General features: G+C 40.6%; 2 protein-coding genes across 5 annotated transcripts; both read right to left on the bottom strand.

Moving 5' to 3' along the window:
- Positions 1 to 174: 174 nt before the first annotated feature.
- LOC117788081 (leucine-rich repeats and immunoglobulin-like domains protein 3) lies at positions 175 to 9318 on the bottom strand. Its single transcript, XM_034626747.1, has 4 exons — positions 8212 to 9318; positions 2506 to 3514; positions 2235 to 2433; positions 175 to 1931 (listed from the first exon to the last, which is right to left on the bottom strand). Exons 1-4 carry the CDS (start codon positions 8502 to 8504, stop codon positions 967 to 969), a joined length of 2466 nt encoding a protein of 821 aa, XP_034482638.1. The 5' UTR covers positions 8505 to 9318; the 3' UTR covers positions 175 to 966.
- Positions 9319 to 12321: 3003 nt separating this feature from the next.
- LOC117787331 (large proline-rich protein BAG6) lies at positions 12322 to 19703 on the bottom strand. 4 transcript variants are annotated; one of them, XM_034625829.1, is made up of 10 exons: positions 19204 to 19703; positions 18960 to 19077; positions 18647 to 18867; positions 17256 to 18588; positions 15824 to 16110; positions 15394 to 15760; positions 13592 to 14158; positions 13401 to 13534; positions 13107 to 13340; positions 12322 to 13027 (listed from the first exon to the last, which is right to left on the bottom strand). In XM_034625829.1, exons 1-10 carry the CDS (start codon positions 19267 to 19269, stop codon positions 12683 to 12685), a joined length of 3672 nt encoding a protein of 1223 aa, XP_034481720.1. In that variant the 5' UTR covers positions 19270 to 19703; the 3' UTR covers positions 12322 to 12682. The 4 variants fall into 4 exon arrangements, with proteins under 4 accessions (XP_034481720.1, XP_034481717.1, XP_034481718.1 ...); XM_034625826.1 differs by having other exon boundaries at positions 15394 to 16110; XM_034625827.1 differs by having other exon boundaries at positions 12322 to 13024; positions 15394 to 16110.
- Positions 19704 to 19712: the final 9 nt, after the last annotated feature.

Genomic DNA, 19712 nt, shown 5'->3' with positions numbered 1-19712 from the left:
GAACGGTCGATGATATTGTGGCGGTCGGGCGATAGAATCTGTAAACTGTGAGGGTCTTTCGAAAGCTGTTAAATTCAAATTCAAATATTGTAGTTGCATAGCCTTAATTTATTCATGATTATAACATGCTATGTTTGAATACAATTATTATAAATTAATGAAATTGATTTGTAGTTTTGTTTTTAATTATGACTTTATTTAGAATACCATTTCATTTTTTATATAATTAGGTGCTACATACTAAATTCGTTTGTTAACCAACTGATAACAATATATTTTTATTTGTGTGTGTATGTGCGTTGCTACGATTGTGTGAGTGTATGTGTGTGTTTTTGTTCATTATTTAACATTAACTCGATGCGTTTGTTTTTGCTTCATTCTTTTTTGTTGTTTTCGTTTCTGATTTTTGTTGTTTTTTTTTTTATTATGTTTCTGTTTTTGTTTAATGCTAAGTACCTACTTTAAAACTTTTCAAGGTGTATACAGTTATTAAATACATATATTTATATAGATGTATACAAGTATATATGCATATATCGTGTGTATATTCAATAACGTTGTCACTTCCTGGCCAAACGAAACTTCAATCATTTCTATGTGTGTATATAGAAATCCCCCCAGAAATCAATTTATAACTTAAGCCTGTCCAGTTCCGTACCGTTCTGTTCCGTTATCTCTTTTTTCTGTCACGTTGTCATTCTGTCGTTAGGTCAAATTTCCGGTAAATGAATCGTATTCGAAATGAATCGAATACCTTAACACAACTGTTTGAATCGAAACGCTTAAATCGTAAATCATAAAAAATAAAAACTAAATTAACTTAAAATGTTACAATCAAAATGTTCGTTTCACTGCCACGCCCACGCCCATTGCCCATCTCCCACCGCCCACTTCTTGCCAAACGCCTGTCCAGCGCCTTTACATTTAAATAATTGTTGTGTTTGGAGCATATCCCCGCAAAGAAACTCACTCCTCCGGCGGCTCCTCGGGTATTTGCAGATTCTGTGCCGCATGCTCCAAGTCGCCGTGCAGCACCGACGGAAACTCCTCGTGCACGGAGTTGGACTGCGAATCGGAGTCCTCGTCGAGCAGATTCGATTGGCTCGATGGCGGCGTTGGCGCCATGACTATATTCGGTATATACTCGACCGTTTCGTACTCCGTCTTGGCCACCGTATCGGCCACCCGTTCATGCTGCTCCACGTCGCCAGGTTGCATCAACGGCGACTGCAATTGCACCTGCTCCTCCTTCTTGTCCTTACCCTGCTCCACGGCGCTGACCAAGTCTGCACTTCCGCCGGATGTGCCATTAACGAGTCCGGGATTCACTTGTGCCTCATTCGGTGTCATATTGGGCTCCTCGATGTCCAGGACAACGGGCAGGGTGTCATTGGGCTGTGGTGTTGTAGTGCTCGTTGTTGTTGTTGTTGGCGCTGTGGTTGTCACCATTTCGGATGCTGCAAGCTCCAGACTTGGTGTCAAACTGATTAAAGGCGGATTTGTTGCTGTAGTCGTTGTAGTTGGTGTTGGTGTTGTTGTTGTGGTTGTCGTATTGGTTTCTGGTTCCAGCTCCACCACTGGAGCAGGCGTTGTGGTCGTCAGCAACAGTGGAATTGGTGGTGCAGCTATAATAACGGGGTTAAATGGCGCCTGCCCCAATTGGGAAATAAGCGGTGGCAACAACTCGTCGTTGCTCTTGATCAAAATGGGCGCTGGTATCAACATCTGCACCAAAGGTTTGGCATCCTCAGAATCGCCAATCTTCAATTTGGTCATCAGCAATGGGTAATCGATATTGTAGAGCATCGGGAGTACCGTGCACACCTCCTGATCATTCTCAAAGCACTGGGAACGTCCCCGGATACGTGCTTCCTGGGCGGACATCAGACGGCACAGCTCGTTCAGGCGCACATCACACATGATGGGATTATCTATGGGATTAAGAAGAAGCCTTTAAAAAATATTTCGGAGCACGGATTGCAAATGAAAAAAAATAACTTCGGAATTTTTTTACGAAAAGTATGCAACGGTAAATTACGATCTCGGATAAAGTATATCCAATTTATGGTAAATACTTATATTAAGCTATTTATTTTTTAAAATGCTCAAAATTCTCATGACAAAAATTTAATTTAATCAATTCTTGCTGAATGTTTCTTGTTGTTCTTAAGATTATTTCAACCCTTTTGCGACGAATTAAGTCAGCAAATAAATAATCTTTTAGATATACTAACCGTCTAGATGTATCTCCAGTTTGCCAGGCACATTGTGATTCTTGCAGCGTGTGTTGGTGACGAGTTCGCCCGAGATGGTCGTGATTTGATTATTGGTCAAGTTGACCTGGCACAAAACAGGCAGTCCATAGAAGTCGTGCTCCAGCTTAGATATATTGTTATAGGCCACCTTAAGGACTTTAAGTAATGGCAGCATGGTCTGCAAATAAGGAGAAAGGCAAATATTTCCTGTTTATAAAATTTTACGACGTTTTTAATATATATCTCTTACCGTTTCCAGTTGCTTAAGTTCCACCAATTGATTACTAGTCAAGTCGAGAATTTCAAGACGATTCATGCCAATAAAGTCGCCTGGCAATAGATGCTCAATGCGATTCTCCGGCAGACTGAGAATGCGAAGATTACCCAAGCCGGCGAGAGCTCCGTCCAAGGTGATAATCTGATTATGATCGAGGCGCAGATCTATCAAATTCAACTCCAGCATTATCTGGTTAGCAGGCAGCAGACGTTGAATACGATTATAGGATAGATCGAGAACCTTCAGCGATCTCAGGCCATGCAGTTCCTCCATGGAGAACTCATCGATGTCGTTGAAGGAGAAATTGCCAATCTTGAGCTTGCCCATGGGATGCAGCGAGGAGTTTAAGGAACGAATGTGATTGCAGGCCAAATTTAAAGTTTCCATATGTCGACAAGTCTGGAATTCATCCTTCGAGAGGTATTCCAGTTCATTGTTGTTCGCAAAAAGCTCATTAAGATATTGAGCATTTCTTAACACTCGATCAAAGGATCTCAACCGATTAAAGTGCAGATGTATAGTCTCCAGATCATCCATGCCAACCATATTAGCCGGCAGTCTTTCCAGCCGATTATTATGAGCCATCAAAAGACGCAACTTACTTCCATCCGGCAATTCTTCATCGAGATCACGTATATTATTCGCATTGATGAAGAGCGACTGTAACTTGTTCAATTCATGAAGCGATCCATTCAACGATTCTATCTGATTCCGACCCAAATGCAAGATGAGCAAACTGAGCGGAAAGGCGCCTCTATCCAGTCGTGTTATATTATTGCTCGGAAGTATTAGATTCGTCACCATTTGTATCCCCTTGAGATCGTCCTGTTGCACCGCTCTAATGTTGCATCTCCCAATGTCCAGCGTTTGTAGAAGCGGCATGTGATTCAATACGTGCTTCGGAATTTCGTCGAGTGCGTTGTCTCCGATGCTCAAGTAGGTGAGATTCGATAACCCGCGAAATGGCAGCTCTGGCAGCGATCTATAAATAGAATCAAAATAGAACAAAAACATTCTTATTACATTTCGCAACAAATTAGAACGCGAATTTCAAGTGCGAGTTTTTTTCAGATCACAATAACTCAGACACAAGCCTTGATTTTATAGCTATATATTTGCACAATTATTTTGTTGTCAATAGATTTGCTCAAGTATTTAATATTGAACAGATCGAGGATTAGATACAAATCGCCGGCTTAATAATACCCTGGATGTTATCACGCAACACCTTACGATGATGCTTTATATTTTATATTGCATACTTTTTGGCGCAACAGTTTTAAAGTACACAGAATAAAGTTTTGCTCGCTTTATTAGAAGTTTATGTATAAGAAATAAAAGTTTTAATTTAAAATTTAAAATATTATTGTCGTAAGTATTATTTCTTATAAGTTTTAAATGTGTTTTCTCCAATTTATTCAATCCAGCTAATTTTGAAGCAGAAATACAAAAAGTTTATATATTGACACTCAAATTAAAGGGCTATATTTTCTTATAGTTCATTGTATCAAATGTTTGCTCTTTATTAAATAAAATTATGTTACAATGCTTTTCTATGTCTTCTTTTAAAAACTAAACTAGACTTCAAACAATCTTTGAGCAACTTAATAAATATTTGTTTCCTACTAGACAATTTAAAAACGGAAATTTTTAGATGAACTTTTTTAAAGATTTGTAGAAATTTGTAGAATTCATCTTTTGTCATATATTTTTCGGGTAATTAAAATTTAGGAAAATTTTGTGTTTTTCCTATAATTTATTATTATTAAGAAAGCTTGCTGTTTATTTATATTAACTATATCTTTTTATAAATATGCTTCAAATTAGATTATCGTCTTAGTATTCTCATATTAATTAATTTAAAGCGCAGCACATTGAAAGATTTTCAACTTTAAAATAATATAACTAGAGAGTTGATGACGCAGCTTATCAGGCGCTGTGGAATGTGGCAGCGCGTCAGATATCTGAGTCTGTAATTGTATCTGTATCTGTATTTCGATCTCCCCATATTTGTATTTGTATCTTTATCGATGACTGCAGGCGGCTATTAAGTTGTCGCCATCGAGGCGCCAAATCTTTCGCATTATTCATGATGGGAACTGGGCCTGTTTGGATAGATGGTCGGTGAACTGGCTAGCAAATTGACCACTGGGCATGCACTGGACATCCTTGGCGCCGTTATTGGCAACAGCATCAGCTACTGGGGACAGGCTGATTGGCAGGCAATATATTTCTATTTTTAGATGCGCCTGCGTCGAGACACTTGATCTTGATTGATTGCCGGCCCAGCCCCAGGCTGCTGAGTGTCTTGTCAAGCGTTGATTATGTAATGAGGAAAAGCGCAGCAGACTCAGATGCAAGGATGATGAATAGCTTGACGCTGCAATAGATACGAGTATTGTATCTATAATGAGTTGAACGCAGCTCGCGCGTTGAACTTGAGCACATGTTGAGCACTCGTTGTACTCGTATATAAGTATAGAATATATATAAGGTATGTGTGCACATATGTATGTTTGTATGTATTTATGTATGTGCAGAGACAATTCCTTAACGTCAGCCATATAATTGTCACACGACCTAAACTGGCCTCTTGATCATTGATTGAACGTAATAATAAAATTCAATTGGGTCTCTTTAGCCCCCTCTCTCTCCTTCTCTCCCTCTCTCGCTTCGGTGCTCTCTTTCTTTTCACAAACTGGCAAACTTTGCTGACCCCAACCAAGCAGACAAAAACAATAATAACAATAATAATAATAACAAAAAAAAAAACCATAACAATAACAGAAACAACGGAACATTCCATTTCCAAGTAATCATTAGGCGGTGGGTGTTCTTCATTCCCCCGAAAAAAACAATAAAAAAAAAATAAGAAGAATCAATTAAAAGAAAAGAAAGTATAAACTTTCCTGTTTATTATTTATTGTTTACTTTATTTACGCATTTTTACTAAGTCGCCTTAAGCATATAGTTTTTGCACTTTGAGCGTTATCAATCATTCACTCGACTCGGAATATTCCATAAGAATAAATTATGTAGTTAATAAGCATATAGTTTATAAATTCTCAAGTGCAGATCGGACTCAGACTCAATCTCAACACTTTTTCTCACTTTTTCAGGGCTGCAATTTCTCAAGAACTAATGTACTACGCGCCACCATAATCAGCACATGATTAAGCATATGACCAGTGTGAGTATGAGTTTGAGTACAGCTTATTGACTACAGACATTGTCCATAAGCCTGGTGTTATCAGCCTGAGAAAAAATAAATGTAAAAAGAAATGGCACTCAAGGCGCCACAACATTCAACATTATTTGTACGCGCAGTTAACTCATTTACTTTTTTTCAGGGCCTAAATGTACAGTCTATAATTGTGATATTATATTTCATTCAATTAAATCCATAAATTCACAAAGAAAACAAAACAATTTTAATTTTGATTTAGCGATCGTAAAACTGATCATAAAAATCCCATTAGAACTTTGGCGCCAGTCATAAACTTATGACGAGCGAATCGTTAAACAGCTGCTCTTATCACATCTACTGTACTACAGAGACACATATATATATATACCATACATTCGTTAACATATGGTCAATATGATCTATGAACAGCACATAGAAATGTACTCAAAGCACGCAGAAATATAATATTCAATTGATGCTTCAATATTCATTCACTTTCCGACTTAATCAAGAAATACTGATTGGGTTTTTCAAAGCTATTATTATTTAAATACATTATTAACATTATAAATTAATAAAAAATAATCTAAATGATATCAGTTATTAAAAATATAACTTTTACAGAAGTTATAATTAAATTAATTTGAAAATTATACTTCAAGTGAATTACCTTTAACGAAATAGCTGGAAATGGGAAATTTCCAAAAAGTTCTAATCACTAAAGTAATTTTTAAAATGTGTGATTAAATTTCGAATTGTTTTGAAATCATTTGAGCAATGTAAAACTGTTTTAGATCATTTTGATTGGTATTTAAAAACTTTGTTAAAGAAATTATATTTGTTAAGTTTCTTAGAAAATTGTAAAAGATTTCTAATCGTTAAAAACTATTCAAATTTATCATAGTTCATGGATTTCAGTTGATCAGTCGATCAGATACGATTTTAGTTGACGATTCATGATCATATCACATACACTTTACGCTGATTTGATGTATGGCCTGGCCTGGTATGATTTGGTCATAGCGCGATATTAAGGCAATAGGTCAATTATTATAAATTGACATCAATGTAAAAAGTTTTCACTGGACAGCAGCACGCGCTTGCTGAGGGAATCGAATCTTCGTTGCATACACTTCTAATATATATGTTTATAGTATATATGTATTCCGTAGAATATATAACACTGATTCGATTAAGTTCGAGTAATTAAATCATTCAGTTTTACATACAAATTGCAACTGATGATGGATGACGTTTGACAAATGATTCTTGGGCCTTATGAAGCATCGTCAGCGAATTGTATAACCCGAGCAAGTGATTGGGAAATTTTTGTTTTCTTTCAATGAAACTTGCGAAAAAAAAGTGCATTGAATAAATATAAAATCACATTAATTATTATAATTGTTATATTTGTTTTTCTGAGCACAGGCACAAATGTCAAATATCAATGAACTCATCTTATGAAATAGGCCTCAATATTATTTGCATACTCGTATTAAAATATAATGAAATATACATATATTTATTTATAATTATTTGCTATTTTTAATAACAACAAGTTGAAATTCATTCAGCGTCAAATCGAAGAAAACGTGCAATACCAAAACCGAATTATTGCAGTGCAATTATCAGTTGTTGCATACACTCACATATTAAGTATACGCCGCATATGCCGATGTCTCCCATACATACATTCAATCAACAAGTGTGGATGGCACTTGGAACATTACTATATATTAGCATCTACACGTATGTAAGCAAGTGTGTGTGTGCGAGAGGGAGAATCTTCTATATAGAAATTGATAAGACCCATTCAATTATCAATAAAAACAAAAATCGAAGCACGAAGCAAATGTTTGTTCGCTTCTTTCCGTGCTGTACAATAATATGTCGTCTGCCTATTTCTGATGCCATCTAATCTTTGGGTACTTGGGAGTCTTGTATGCGATGATAGCTGGCAAGAGTGCGAGTACAAAATTCGAGTACAAAATGCTCGTCCCAGTCCGAGTGTCGCAATATGACCGAAACTACTTGTAATTTGTCTCAATTGCAGGCAGAGAGACGGATGAACGGACTTTTTGCTAATTGAGAAATTAAATCATTTGCCAGGTCATAATTAGCGATTTGGCTAGAAGAACGTTCCTATGTCTCAATTGGGCATCAATTGAGCCAGTTGATAATGAGCATGATTGTTATTTGTTATTGTTTTTAGTTTGTATCTATTTACTTAGAAATTGTCGGAAAACACGTGAAGCGCTTTTTTCGTGCATTTACATTCCGCATATTTACAATATATTTTGTTGTTTTTCATTATGTTTTTTGTTGTTTTTGATTGGGTTTAAGGAACCTAAATTGATAGCCAGCGAGCGGAAAATTCTGTACAGATATGAAGACAATTCCCGGCCCGGCCTTGAAATAAAGTCATAGCCTCAGACGATGTACTTAATTTCTAGATAGAGAATGAGAGAATAATTTTTAAAGGGGGAACCCACCTTAGTCCGTTCCATTGCATGCGTAGTTTGTACAGATTAAAGTTCATATCCTTAAACGATCTCATCTCCAGATCATCCAGTTGAGAGTGGGTTATTTTCAGATCAATGCTCGCATCGGAATTCATCTTATTGGCCAAGCTGTCGACTACCGCATTAAAGGACTCCAACTTCTCACAGGATAGCTCCATGTGATTGATGGCCTTGCCAGTTTCGCAAGTGCACGGCGAAATTTCCGGACGTACCGAACATTGCAGCGTTGCAATATGAAACACGGCGTATACAAGGGAAGTCATTTTGGTAACAGATAATACCAATTATATATGTTAAATTTGTATATATATTTTATCTTAAGAACTTGCACTATTTGTTCACAGTATTCATAGAATTTTTAGAGTTCTCCACAGGACTGCGAAATGTACTCGAATATTTATGATTGTTATTTCCCGTAGGCGACACGTTTTCTACTCGTTTTTGAACATATGTGCTGGAGTTTCCATATTTTGGCTATGACCGTGTGCTCTGTGATGTGATGCTCTGTGTGCTGCTGCTGTTGTTGTCAATTCTGTAGAATTTTTAAACACTTTTCAGCTGGAGGAAGACAGCATCGAATTTCACTCAAAAACGCGCTTAAAAACCAACAACCCACACAGTTCAGATAGTACATATGTGAAGTTCTGTTCTGTGGGCTGCACTCGCTCGCTCTTTCTCTCTTGCTCTCGCTGCCGCTCACTAGCTCTCCCTCTCTCTCTAGCCCACTCACTCTCACTCTCTCTCTCTCACTGACCTCTTGACACGCACATGTATATTGATTGTATGTTAATCTTCTAAGAATTAAAAAAAAACACCGTATTCTGGATTTGTTTTTGTTTTCGATTCTTGTTCTTTATTATTTTATTTTGAAAAAAACCGCGAGTATTGAGCGAGATTGTGAGTGTGAAGTGAGTATATTTCAATATATTTTTTGTATATGATATATTGGTACACGGTAGCACTAGCAATTTCTAGACCCGATGTTCACGTCTTTAGCCAAACACGGTTCGTTTGTGACTGGGAAAAATAATGAGAACGCTGAGGATCCGTATGCTGGCTGCGCTGCGTCGCAGCAGCGTCGTCGTCGCCTTCTGCTGCTTCTGCTGCTGCTGCTGCTGCTATTGCTGCTGCTACTGTTGCTGCTGACGTTGCTGCTGCTACTGTTGCTGACGACAACTTCTCTGCTGCTGTGGATGCTGCTGCTGCCGATGCCGCTGCTTTTGTTGTTACTGTAGAACTTTGGGAGCGTTTTTGAAGTCAAAAGCTTCTTCTTGTTTTGGTTGTGCTTAATTCTGCAAACCTCTAAAGTTTTGGAGAACGCTTTGAAACCTAGGCTTAGTTTTAAAGTATTCCAAACGTTTTTTTTAAATTATTTTTTCAGTTTCTTTTAATTATTCTGAATTTTATAAGCATAGAAAGTATTTAATTAAAATAATTCAAACGTGTTCAAGATTTTATCCTTTAATTTATTATTTTTCATTGCTATTGAAATGCTAATATTAAAATAATAGATAGTAAAATATAAAATAGTGTTAAGTTTTGTTTGAGAAAGTGTATTATTGGAGTATATTTTTTCAAAGTATCATTTTATGATCCAGTTTGGTTTGCAGTATTGGTTGCTTGTTTGCTTGATATTGACCACAAAATAATGAGCTGCTGACGATGTCGATTGCTGCTGCTGTTGTTGCAACTGTTACCTATGTAATTGTCCAGCGCCAACACTCAATTACATGTGTTCCTGTGTGCGGCGCCAGGCGTCAATCTCAATCTCAATCTCAGTCTCATCTGGCAGCAAGTCGGCGCCGGCGCCGCTGTCTGTTTTGTGCGTGTTTTAGATGCCCCCTTTGAGCTGCTGCTGCTGCTGCTGCGAGTGCTGTTGTTGTTGTTGTTGCTGCTGCTGCTGCTGGAAGTTGCAGCCACATGTGCATGTTGTAAGTTGAGTTGAGACTTGGGTTCGTTTCCTAGGAACCTATGGAACTATGCCTTGGTGCTCGTACACGTATCTATGTATGGGGCAACATGATCATTACGAGTATCATGTGTTTACATGTTGTTGTTTATCTTTCAATGTTGCTGCTGCTTTTACGCACTGCTGATAAATTGTCCTTATACACACACACACACACACACACACACAGATGCTGCCACATGCGTTTTTTAAATCATGTGTGTAAACACAATATCTTTATCTCAGCATCATCGAGAAATGTTTTTAATTATGATGTTCCAACTGCACAAAATAATCTCGCAATGCTTGGAGCACATAAACTGAATGAGCCGGCTTGTTGTGATTTGTTATTGCTGTTGTTGTTGCCGATGACAATCATGCGTAAAGATTCATCACATCTGGCAGGCCAATTTGATACCCTGTAGTTTTTGCAAGTGATGCTTTAAATCAGCTAACGGCAGCCAACAGCTTACAACCCTCAAATCATTATATTTTGCAATGTCTGACAAATAATTGATGAACCTATCCAATGCAAGAACACAGCAAACACGCTGCTTCGAGTGAAAGCGCTGAACACAAATATTTCTTATAAACCTTTGCTTATACTTTAAAGTTATTTTTTTTATTTTTATTTACAATAGTTTTGTTATTTATTAACAGTCAAAATTTTCAAAATAAGACTCTAATATTCTGCACTGTTTTAAGGGTATTTTATAGCTTACACCTTTAATCCGTCTGCATAATTGCAGCCAAAAAAATTCACCGGTCTGCCTAATAAATCAACAATAATTACGTTTCAAACTTGTCCATTACAAGCTACAGTGGCAACTGGCGCCGCCTTATTGCAGTTTGCCAGGCGCCACATTAAATCGAAGGAGGAGGAGGAGCAGTAGCAACTGCATGCTGCATGTAGCATGCACCATGCATCAAAGTCCGCAGCCTTAATTTATTTTGAAGTTCTGGCCGTTGCCATTGCTGGGCACAGCGCATACATAATTAACCAAAGCCCCCTTTAAAAATTCCGTCTGTCGCCGCAAATTCCACACGAATTCCGCCTGCAATGCGCGTGCCAACGCAGCCAGCTGCCCCGCCCCTCACCGTCCCGTCCCACCGTGCCCACTCCTTTCCCCTTGTGCGCCTGCCACTGCTGATGCTGCTGCTGTTGATGCTGCAATTAATCATTGGCTCCCGGCAAGTGGCAATTTTCTTATGGCTTGCAGCAAGAATCGCAACTCGCGTCTCAAACTTGGCTTGATGACACACACGCCCACAAAAATCGGGCAGGCGTTGCACGGTTATTTTTAGTGTGACCGTTACAAGTCTACGCCCCTCAAGGACTATATACAGTATGTCAAGCAATTGCTTTGACAATGGAAACAAGTAAAGATTTATTTATTTAAAAAAAATAGAAGATCCCAAAAAATCGTTAAAATTTAGTGTTAAATTATTTTAGGAACCATAAGCAACTATAATAAAATAGGATATAATAAAAAAAAGTTTTGTTAAATGAAACATTGACACGAGTAAAATCAATTAATCGTATTAAAAATATTCAACGATTGCGTAGCTAGGCTATTTTTAAAGTCCAATCATTTCACGTAAAATTATTTTAAGAAACAAACGACAGTCAAATATTAATTATAATTTATTCACTTTCATATTTTTCATATCTTATTTTCTGTCTCTTTTTGCCAATAAATTATATCAACATTTTAATGTGACAAATTTTTCGTGTTTCCTTTTTTTATAGTCCGTCAACGTCGATTTTGGCCAGATGCCGAAGCATTATCAAGTCATGTGAAATAAATTTGGTTGTTTTTCTACGAAAAATATGCGGAGTGATAGTTGCTATTGTTGTAATATATGGACAATTGACTCTGCACATTCCACAATTTGGGCACTCGAGATACTGCAGATTCCAGATAGAACGGAAATGATCAGGCGCACATTCCATGGATCACGTCAATGGGACGCTTAATTATGGCTAAAATATTTGGCTGTCGTCACGGCTTTGTCTGCTGGTCACTGCGTCATCCGACTTGGGGACGCCATGGACATTTGCATTAATTATTTTAAGAGTTAGCAATAAGAACAACGTGTGCGGGATCAGATCAGAAATTAGATTTGATATGTTCTGTGTGTGTGTATGTACTTTTATTTAGCTTTCTTTTATGCAGTTGTCATAAAATGTTAGACCTTCAATTTCGTGTACTTTTTGCAATTAATTATTGTTTATATATATATATATATATATGTATGTGGTTGTATGTATGTATATCAGCGGTATATAAGTTTTATGCTTATGTATATTAAATTGAAGCATGCACTTCCGAGCACTTCTTGTGACCTCTCGTCGTCGTTGCCAGGCAGACAGATAGTTTGCCGCCAGCTTTTAAAGAGAACTTATTCAATAACTAAATTAAATACAGTATTTTCATTAAAGTAAAATTTACAACAAGCACTAAGCCAACTCTATAGTCATTTTACTATCTCCTACTTTTGCTCAGTGAACTTGGCGATCTGCGGATATTTGCTTGCCTTGTAATCAACATCCTGCTTGATACGCTCCCGGGCATTCGAGCGCACGGAATCCGTATAGGATGCCTGTACAACGGCATCGTGCGCAATAGCGCCAATCACAAGATCTGGATTCACGACAGGATTGCCGCCGGTAGCATTTTGTGCCCCCAGTCCAGTGCTCTGTATTGCACGCTGCACTCCGCTGGCAATGAGGCACTCCACGTTCGATGACGGCTTCTCCGTCTGAATGATTTTGCGTCGCTTTGCTGACATGCCGGATATGTAGGCATCGGAATACGGAGGCTGTGCTCGGTTCTGCTGCATAAAAAACAAAAACAAATAATAAATAATAAATTAACAAATTTGTGATCCCTGCATGGAATTAATGTAAACTCACCTCTGATTGCGTCTGCAAGTCCCGCGTTATGACCGGCAACCAATCATTCACGAAATTGTTGTGCCAAGGCTCAGAGCCAACTGAAACAGTGGGTAGTGGCGTCTCCAGTTCTGTGGCACTGCTGCTGCTGCTGCTGGTGGCAACGTCGGCCATTTCAATGTCGCTGTCAAGGGATTGCTGCTCCGGCGGCGGCTGTGAAGGAAAGGCAAGCGGCGGAGGCGCAACGAAAGGTTGCTATTAGTTGCGCTTTACATGAGTTCCAAATAAAACAGAAGAAGAAGATTGTTAACTCACAGCGACGTCTGTGGGAAGTGTCGACTGCGCATTGCGCAGCACCAGGAACTGTTGGGCATCTGCGGTGTCCGTGTGTGCTGGAATTGTTGGGTCAATGTAGATGCACAAGAACTGCAAGGCTTCATTGCGAAAGTCTGTAGGAGAATTAAAGTATTAATGGGTTATTGAAATGGATATTGTGGATAACTTACTTGAACGCAGAGGCACACATAGCAGACGCATCAGTTGACGCCAGTAGAGCTCCGCATTGGCGCTGCCCAGGCACAGGAAGAGCACGCTGTAGAGTCGCTTGCGAAACTGTTCGCAGATTTGCTTCAACCGCTGCTCAAAGTGGGCATCAACTCCAGTTCCAGAAGCATTGCACAGCTCGATGATCAGACGCAGACTCTGACGCAGCGTGTTGCACACCGAGTCACGGGAATTGTACTCCGGTTGCTCATATTGTGGCAGATAGAGAAGACTATCGCCAAACCACTCCAGGGCACGGCCAATGGCTGTGGGCATTGTCTCCTCGTTGATGGGCGCGCCCTCGAAGACGCTGTGATGCAGGAAACTTCGCAGCTGGGCACGCAGGTTGCTCATCTCCGCAGCTGCAATGCCGGAACTGGAGGAACCGGAGCCGGAACCGGAGCCAACGACAGGTCCTGCTGCAACTGCTGATGCTGCTGCTGCTCCTGTGGATGATGCGGCATTGGCATTGGCATTGGCTGTGTTGACTGTCCCAGTGACAGCAACGGCGATGTCAGGGCCACCCAAAGCTGTTTGCGCATGATTTCTCACATTAGTTACCAACATATTGTCAAACATAGACATAGCGGACATAAATCTGGATATGGTTCTTTGCATCGGCCGATTATTGATCGATGGCCGAGCACGGCGATTAGATGAAACTGAGCTGCCACCAGCAATAGCAACAGAACTGCCACCGCTACCGCTACCGTTCCCACTCCCAACGGCACCAACGGTGCCACTTGCTATTCCCGGCAAGCCTCTAGCTCTGTTCTCACGATTGCCGGCACGACGTCGCGCCCGCAAAAGACTCGTGTTCGTGCTCGTGCCGCTTTGGCCACGCGGCAAGCGAGTTGCGATGACTATGATGACAACGAATAGAATGCAAATTAGATGTCAGAGATGCAAACCGACGATGCCAATTCCTCTGACAATAAAACTCTGAGATAATCTCATAAACGCCTTTCAGCCTATGTAGATATTTATCTGAGATAAGATCACACAAGCTAAGCTACAATTCCCCAGAAATAATGAGACTTATAATTGCAAATTTATTTAATTGCTCGTACAGTTTGTATGTCAATTTCCACCTCATCAAATTTTTGACAATTTCAAGATAATATATTCATATTACTTATTTAAATTCGAGCACTCATTTTTCTCCTCCGAGACTCTTCCGTCCCTTTTAAAAACTGTTATATGCATATATAAATCATATTAAATGAAATTAATTTCTTTCCTTTCTTTGTTCTGTATCAATTGCATTTTAAAATACAAATGTTTGATATTATTTATATTACAAATTCAGAAATTGTCCTGCATTAACTTTGAATAAATTCGCACTACTGAAATTCTTAGATATTTCACTATAAAAACCCCTAAAATTAGTCCCACTTTTACCTATCAGATTTCAACAAAATCAGTTAACTATAAAATATAGTTAGAACAGGAAAGTCATATTAATAATGTAAGATTATAATAATTTAAACAACACCTAAATTAATGTGGTTCTCAAAATGGATAAAAGTCTGAAAATTACTCTACAAATTTCGAATGGGATTTGTTTTGGCTCGAAGGGAGAAACGCGGTTTACATCTCTGGTGAATTGTGTTAGGATGAAGAAAGCATACAACGTGGCGAGGCGAAGTCGTGAACCGCCCGAGAAATTAAGGATATCTGTCTAAGTGAGCATACATTTGTATATGCATGTAACATTTGCTGTGATATAGAGACTAACTTATGATTTGGTTAAATAGTTACTCACCAATGGAACCCGCGTCTGCATCTGCGGTTGCCGCTCTGCGATTGCTGTTGTTGCTGCTATTGTTGTTGTTATTATTGTTGTTGTTTTGGGGCAAGGGTTCTGGCTCCCGAATGTGATGACTGTTGCAGGGCAAGAAGCGATCGAAGGCGGTGTGCGTCGGTGCAATCCTGCCAGCCCAATTGTTGTTGCCACCAATTTGTATTTGGGGTCGCGATGTGGAACGCGTCTGTGTCGCCGTTGTGGGTAATGTATTTGCACGTTGCTCCCCGCTTCGTGTGCCGCTTGAGGTCGAAGCAGCTGCTCCACCTGCCGCAGCGCCTGTCGTTTCACCAGCTCCTGTGCCGTCTGTGGCGGCTGATGGACGTCCCTGTGGATGCACAGCAGCTGTCATCATATGCACAGGTAAATTAATCGACATTATGTTGGGTACATTGAATCCCACGTGCACATCTGCACCAGGTTCCCCACTGCGTGTGCCACCCGAGGTTGCAGTGGCGCCTCCAGCTGCACTTGGAGCAGATGCATTTGTTTCCCCAGCTCCTGTGCCATCGGTGGCGGCTGCTGGGCGTCCCTGAGGATGCACAGCAGCTGTCATCATATGCACGGGCAAATTGATGGACATGATGTTGGGTGCATTGAATCCCACGTGTATATCGGCATCATTCGTTGCACTGTTAACCACGGCCTGTATCAGGCGCGCCATTTGAACCTGAGGATCTGCAAAGATTTAAGTAAATTAGCTTATTGAGTTACTATTTTAAGATTGCAGAAAGAAAAACAATGAAAATGCAAATAAACAACAGTTTATTGCGCAACAGCTAAGCTTAATTGCAATTTTTACGATAAGCCAATTAAATAGGTAACTATGGAATTATCTAGAAATCTCTAGAATTTCAACCTGGTTGTTTATACAATTATAACAGTTGCTGCATAGCGCAAATGAATAAATTATTAGAACAACAAAAGCTTTAATTAAATTACTCGTGGCTAGAATTTAAGTCAAGCTTACATCTTTGAATTGACTGTTTAAATAACTGCATTAGTACATAAAAAAAACCGTGTTATAAAAAACAATGTCAAATGCTTAAAAACAATTTCAAAAGTATTTTAAAAAAAAGCAGAAACAATGCATTATTAAATTAACTGAACAAAAATTGTTTTAGGCTGCATTTCTTATCCAAACTAAACTATTGTAAAATGTACAAGAAAATAAATTGAGGATAACAAGCTGCATGAAATTTTAAAATAATAACACTTTTATTTCCCTTTCTGTAAAGCCAAGAATATAGATTCATTATATATCTTTTCTGAATAACAAGGGGAAACTCAAATTTAGCTGTATTTGGAAGATCTTAATAGATGTGCAAATTATCATACACACTATTTAAATAAGGTTATTAAATGATAGTTGAATCATTAACAACTTTATATGAGTGCCCCTAAAATAATTATAATCAGATAAAGATTCAGTTCAGAAACAGATCACAAAGGATCAATGAAATTGGTCTCTAATTTATATATCTATTTAGATTTATTAGATATGTTGTTAGCAATTAAAACCCCCCATGATGATTAGCATCAGGAAATGAAGACAAGAACCGACTCTTAAGGAACAATATGCTTCATTGGGGAGACAATAACAAACAGGCGGCACAAAAAGGAGGGTAGACCTACTGGGTGGTGGCAATGGCACAGGCACATACAGACGAAACCTTGGCGTGGGTGATGGTGATCCATCACCAACTACAGAACGCTCCTCGTGCTCATCTATAAAGTCCGACAATGGTTAAGGTGTTTCATTTTCAAATGTTTTTATCTAGGAAATTGTTGAAGTGAATTTTATAGATTTAACTGAGACTCACCCATTTCTGGACGTGGCTGTTGATGTGGCTGATTACCAGCTGCGGGGGCAGTTGGTGGTGCAACCATGGGCTCATCCACAGGATCCTCGACGTTGTCGCTGGCTGAGACCAAGCCGGCGGCGACAGCAGCTGCAGTGGCTGCTTCAGCGGCTACAGCCGCGATCTGTCGGTTCTCGGCAGCTTCTAGAGCTTGTCTCCGTCGTTGTTCAAACAGCTGATTCCCGACTGGCTCTGGGGCGGGATTGGTTGCAACAGGTGCAGCGGTTGCAGTTGCAGTCGCCGGCGTGGCAACGACTCCGGATTGCGGCGGGAACATGGGCACAGCGAGCACCGGACCTGCAGGTGTATGCGTTAAGTCTGGAAGTGGCGAACCGACCAAATTGGGCGTGAATATATTGTTCGAGCGAATGTAGCCGCTCTGTTCCACGAGTATGGGACGGCAGGTGAGCACACGTGGTCCTGGCTGCGATAGATCCAGCATCAGATCCGAGATGGCATGCTGGGCATGCGATAGATAGTGGAATGCCTCCGAGACGCGATCAAAGATGCGCTGAGCATTCTCGCGGACTGCATTGTCCTGCTCCTCAAAGGCGGGATCCTGTTCCAGTATCTCGTAGTAGCGATCCACGAAGGGCGACAGACGAGTCTGCACAGTGCGATAACGTTGAATGACATTCGCCAGGACCTGAGGACGTGTTCGACGCCGTGGACCAATGCCAGTCACGGCCACATTGGAGCCATTGTCCTCAGCAGCCGCTGTGGCATCCACATCCTCGGCGTTGGAGCCTGACGCTGCCTGTGGCGAGGCGGATCGTTCGTCGTCACCGGGCAATGTCATGCTACCATCGGCTGCTTCGTCATCCGTCTCGATGACATCCTCAATGATCACCGCAGCGGCGGCTGTGGTCTCCTCACTCGTATCGCTGCTGCCGGCGGCTCCACCCGCAGCTCCCTCGCTGCCTCCCTCATTGCCGGCACGTTGCTGCTGCGCTTCTCCCCCCTCGTTCGTGTAAACCGTGGGCAGCTGCACCACCGTATAGTTGCGTCCGGGTGTGTTGCGGGACAGTGCCGCCGTGACTGCATCCTGCACCATATCAATGATGTTGTTGTTGCGTGGCATGTCCGTTGAGGAGACGCCCACCTCGACGACCGTCGATTCCATGGTCCAGCGACCACGCTGCAAAATGTCCAGCGATTGATTGTTCAAGCCAACCTCGGGATTCTCCAGATAGGCGGCTATATTGTTGGCGCAATCGATCATGTGAAGTGCAACGGTGATGCGATTAATGCAGAACGACGAGGAGTTGGGAAAACGATTCGGCGGCGTGCGAGTCTGCAAAGAAGACACAGGATTAGATTGAAAGATTAACAGATTCTAGATCAGGATTTACCCCAGTGGCGGTCAATGGTCCGTTGTTCACTGGTATGGCCATGGTGCCCACCAGCATGCCGTCGAGTGCTCGGAAATACGGCGAATTGCGCAATCTCGGAGCCGGACGTCCGGCCATGTTGCGGAAGCCACCGCGCATCGGTTCATCGTTATTTGTGGCGTTGGCGCCGCGCTGCGAGAACGGCGGACGCTCGGCAACGTGCAGCACTTTGCCATCGACATCTGCGGGAGCGAGAGAGAGAGAGAGCGGAAGAGGAACAATTGTTAGGGGAATGTTGGAACAGCTGGCGAAGACATGGCGACAAATGACTCACCGTATTCCTTGACTTGCTTATCGTCGGCCAGAACCCGGCCCTGGTAAATGATGCGTTGATTTTCGGCGGCAATGTTCGTCTTTTCGGCAATTTGATCCTTGAACTGACGTATGGTTATCTGCAATGAGACAAGCGGGTTTTTAGTCAAAACACACAACCTCAAAAACATCAAATATATGTATGCGCATGCATGTATGTATGAGGGAAAAAGTTCCCACACACACACACACGCACACACACTTACCTCATTGTCGATGCTGAATTCGTGTGTGCGCGCATCTAAAGTTTTCACCTTTAGGTTTATTAACATTTTATCGGCCGTCCGCTGCTGTCTTGTCTCTCTATTGTCAATTGCGGGTGTTAAATCTGTTAATTTCTTTACCTTTCACTGCAAAAAAAAAAAACAGACGGCTAGCTGGCCAAATGGAGGGGGGAAGATAATCGGTGTCGATGTCGCGGTGTATCGCTGTGTCGTTTTTGCCAATCGAATCACATTCGCTGCTCTCTTTTGCACTCTCTCTCTCTCACACTACCGCGCTGTATTTTTGCAATCCGGTGTTGCTATTATATTTTATTAATTTTCAATCTATCTTGCAATATTGATACGTTAAATCCGCTGTTGTCGCATCAACACCGACTCGAAAACTTATAAATGGAAATATATTTTCGGTTAATTTTGACAAGCAGTTTCACAAAAATAGCTGGCGGCTGAGTAGAGCACTATCGACATATCGAATATTTTGTTTTACTTCC

The sequence above is a fragment of the Drosophila innubila genome (assembly GCF_004354385.1).
Source record: "Drosophila innubila isolate TH190305 chromosome 3L unlocalized genomic scaffold, UK_Dinn_1.0 0_D_3L, whole genome shotgun sequence".
Classification (NCBI taxonomy): Eukaryota; Metazoa; Arthropoda; class Insecta; order Diptera; family Drosophilidae; genus Drosophila; species Drosophila innubila.
Note: the sequence above shows the minus strand (reverse complement) of the source record. Positions and strands in the feature narration are given on the sequence as shown.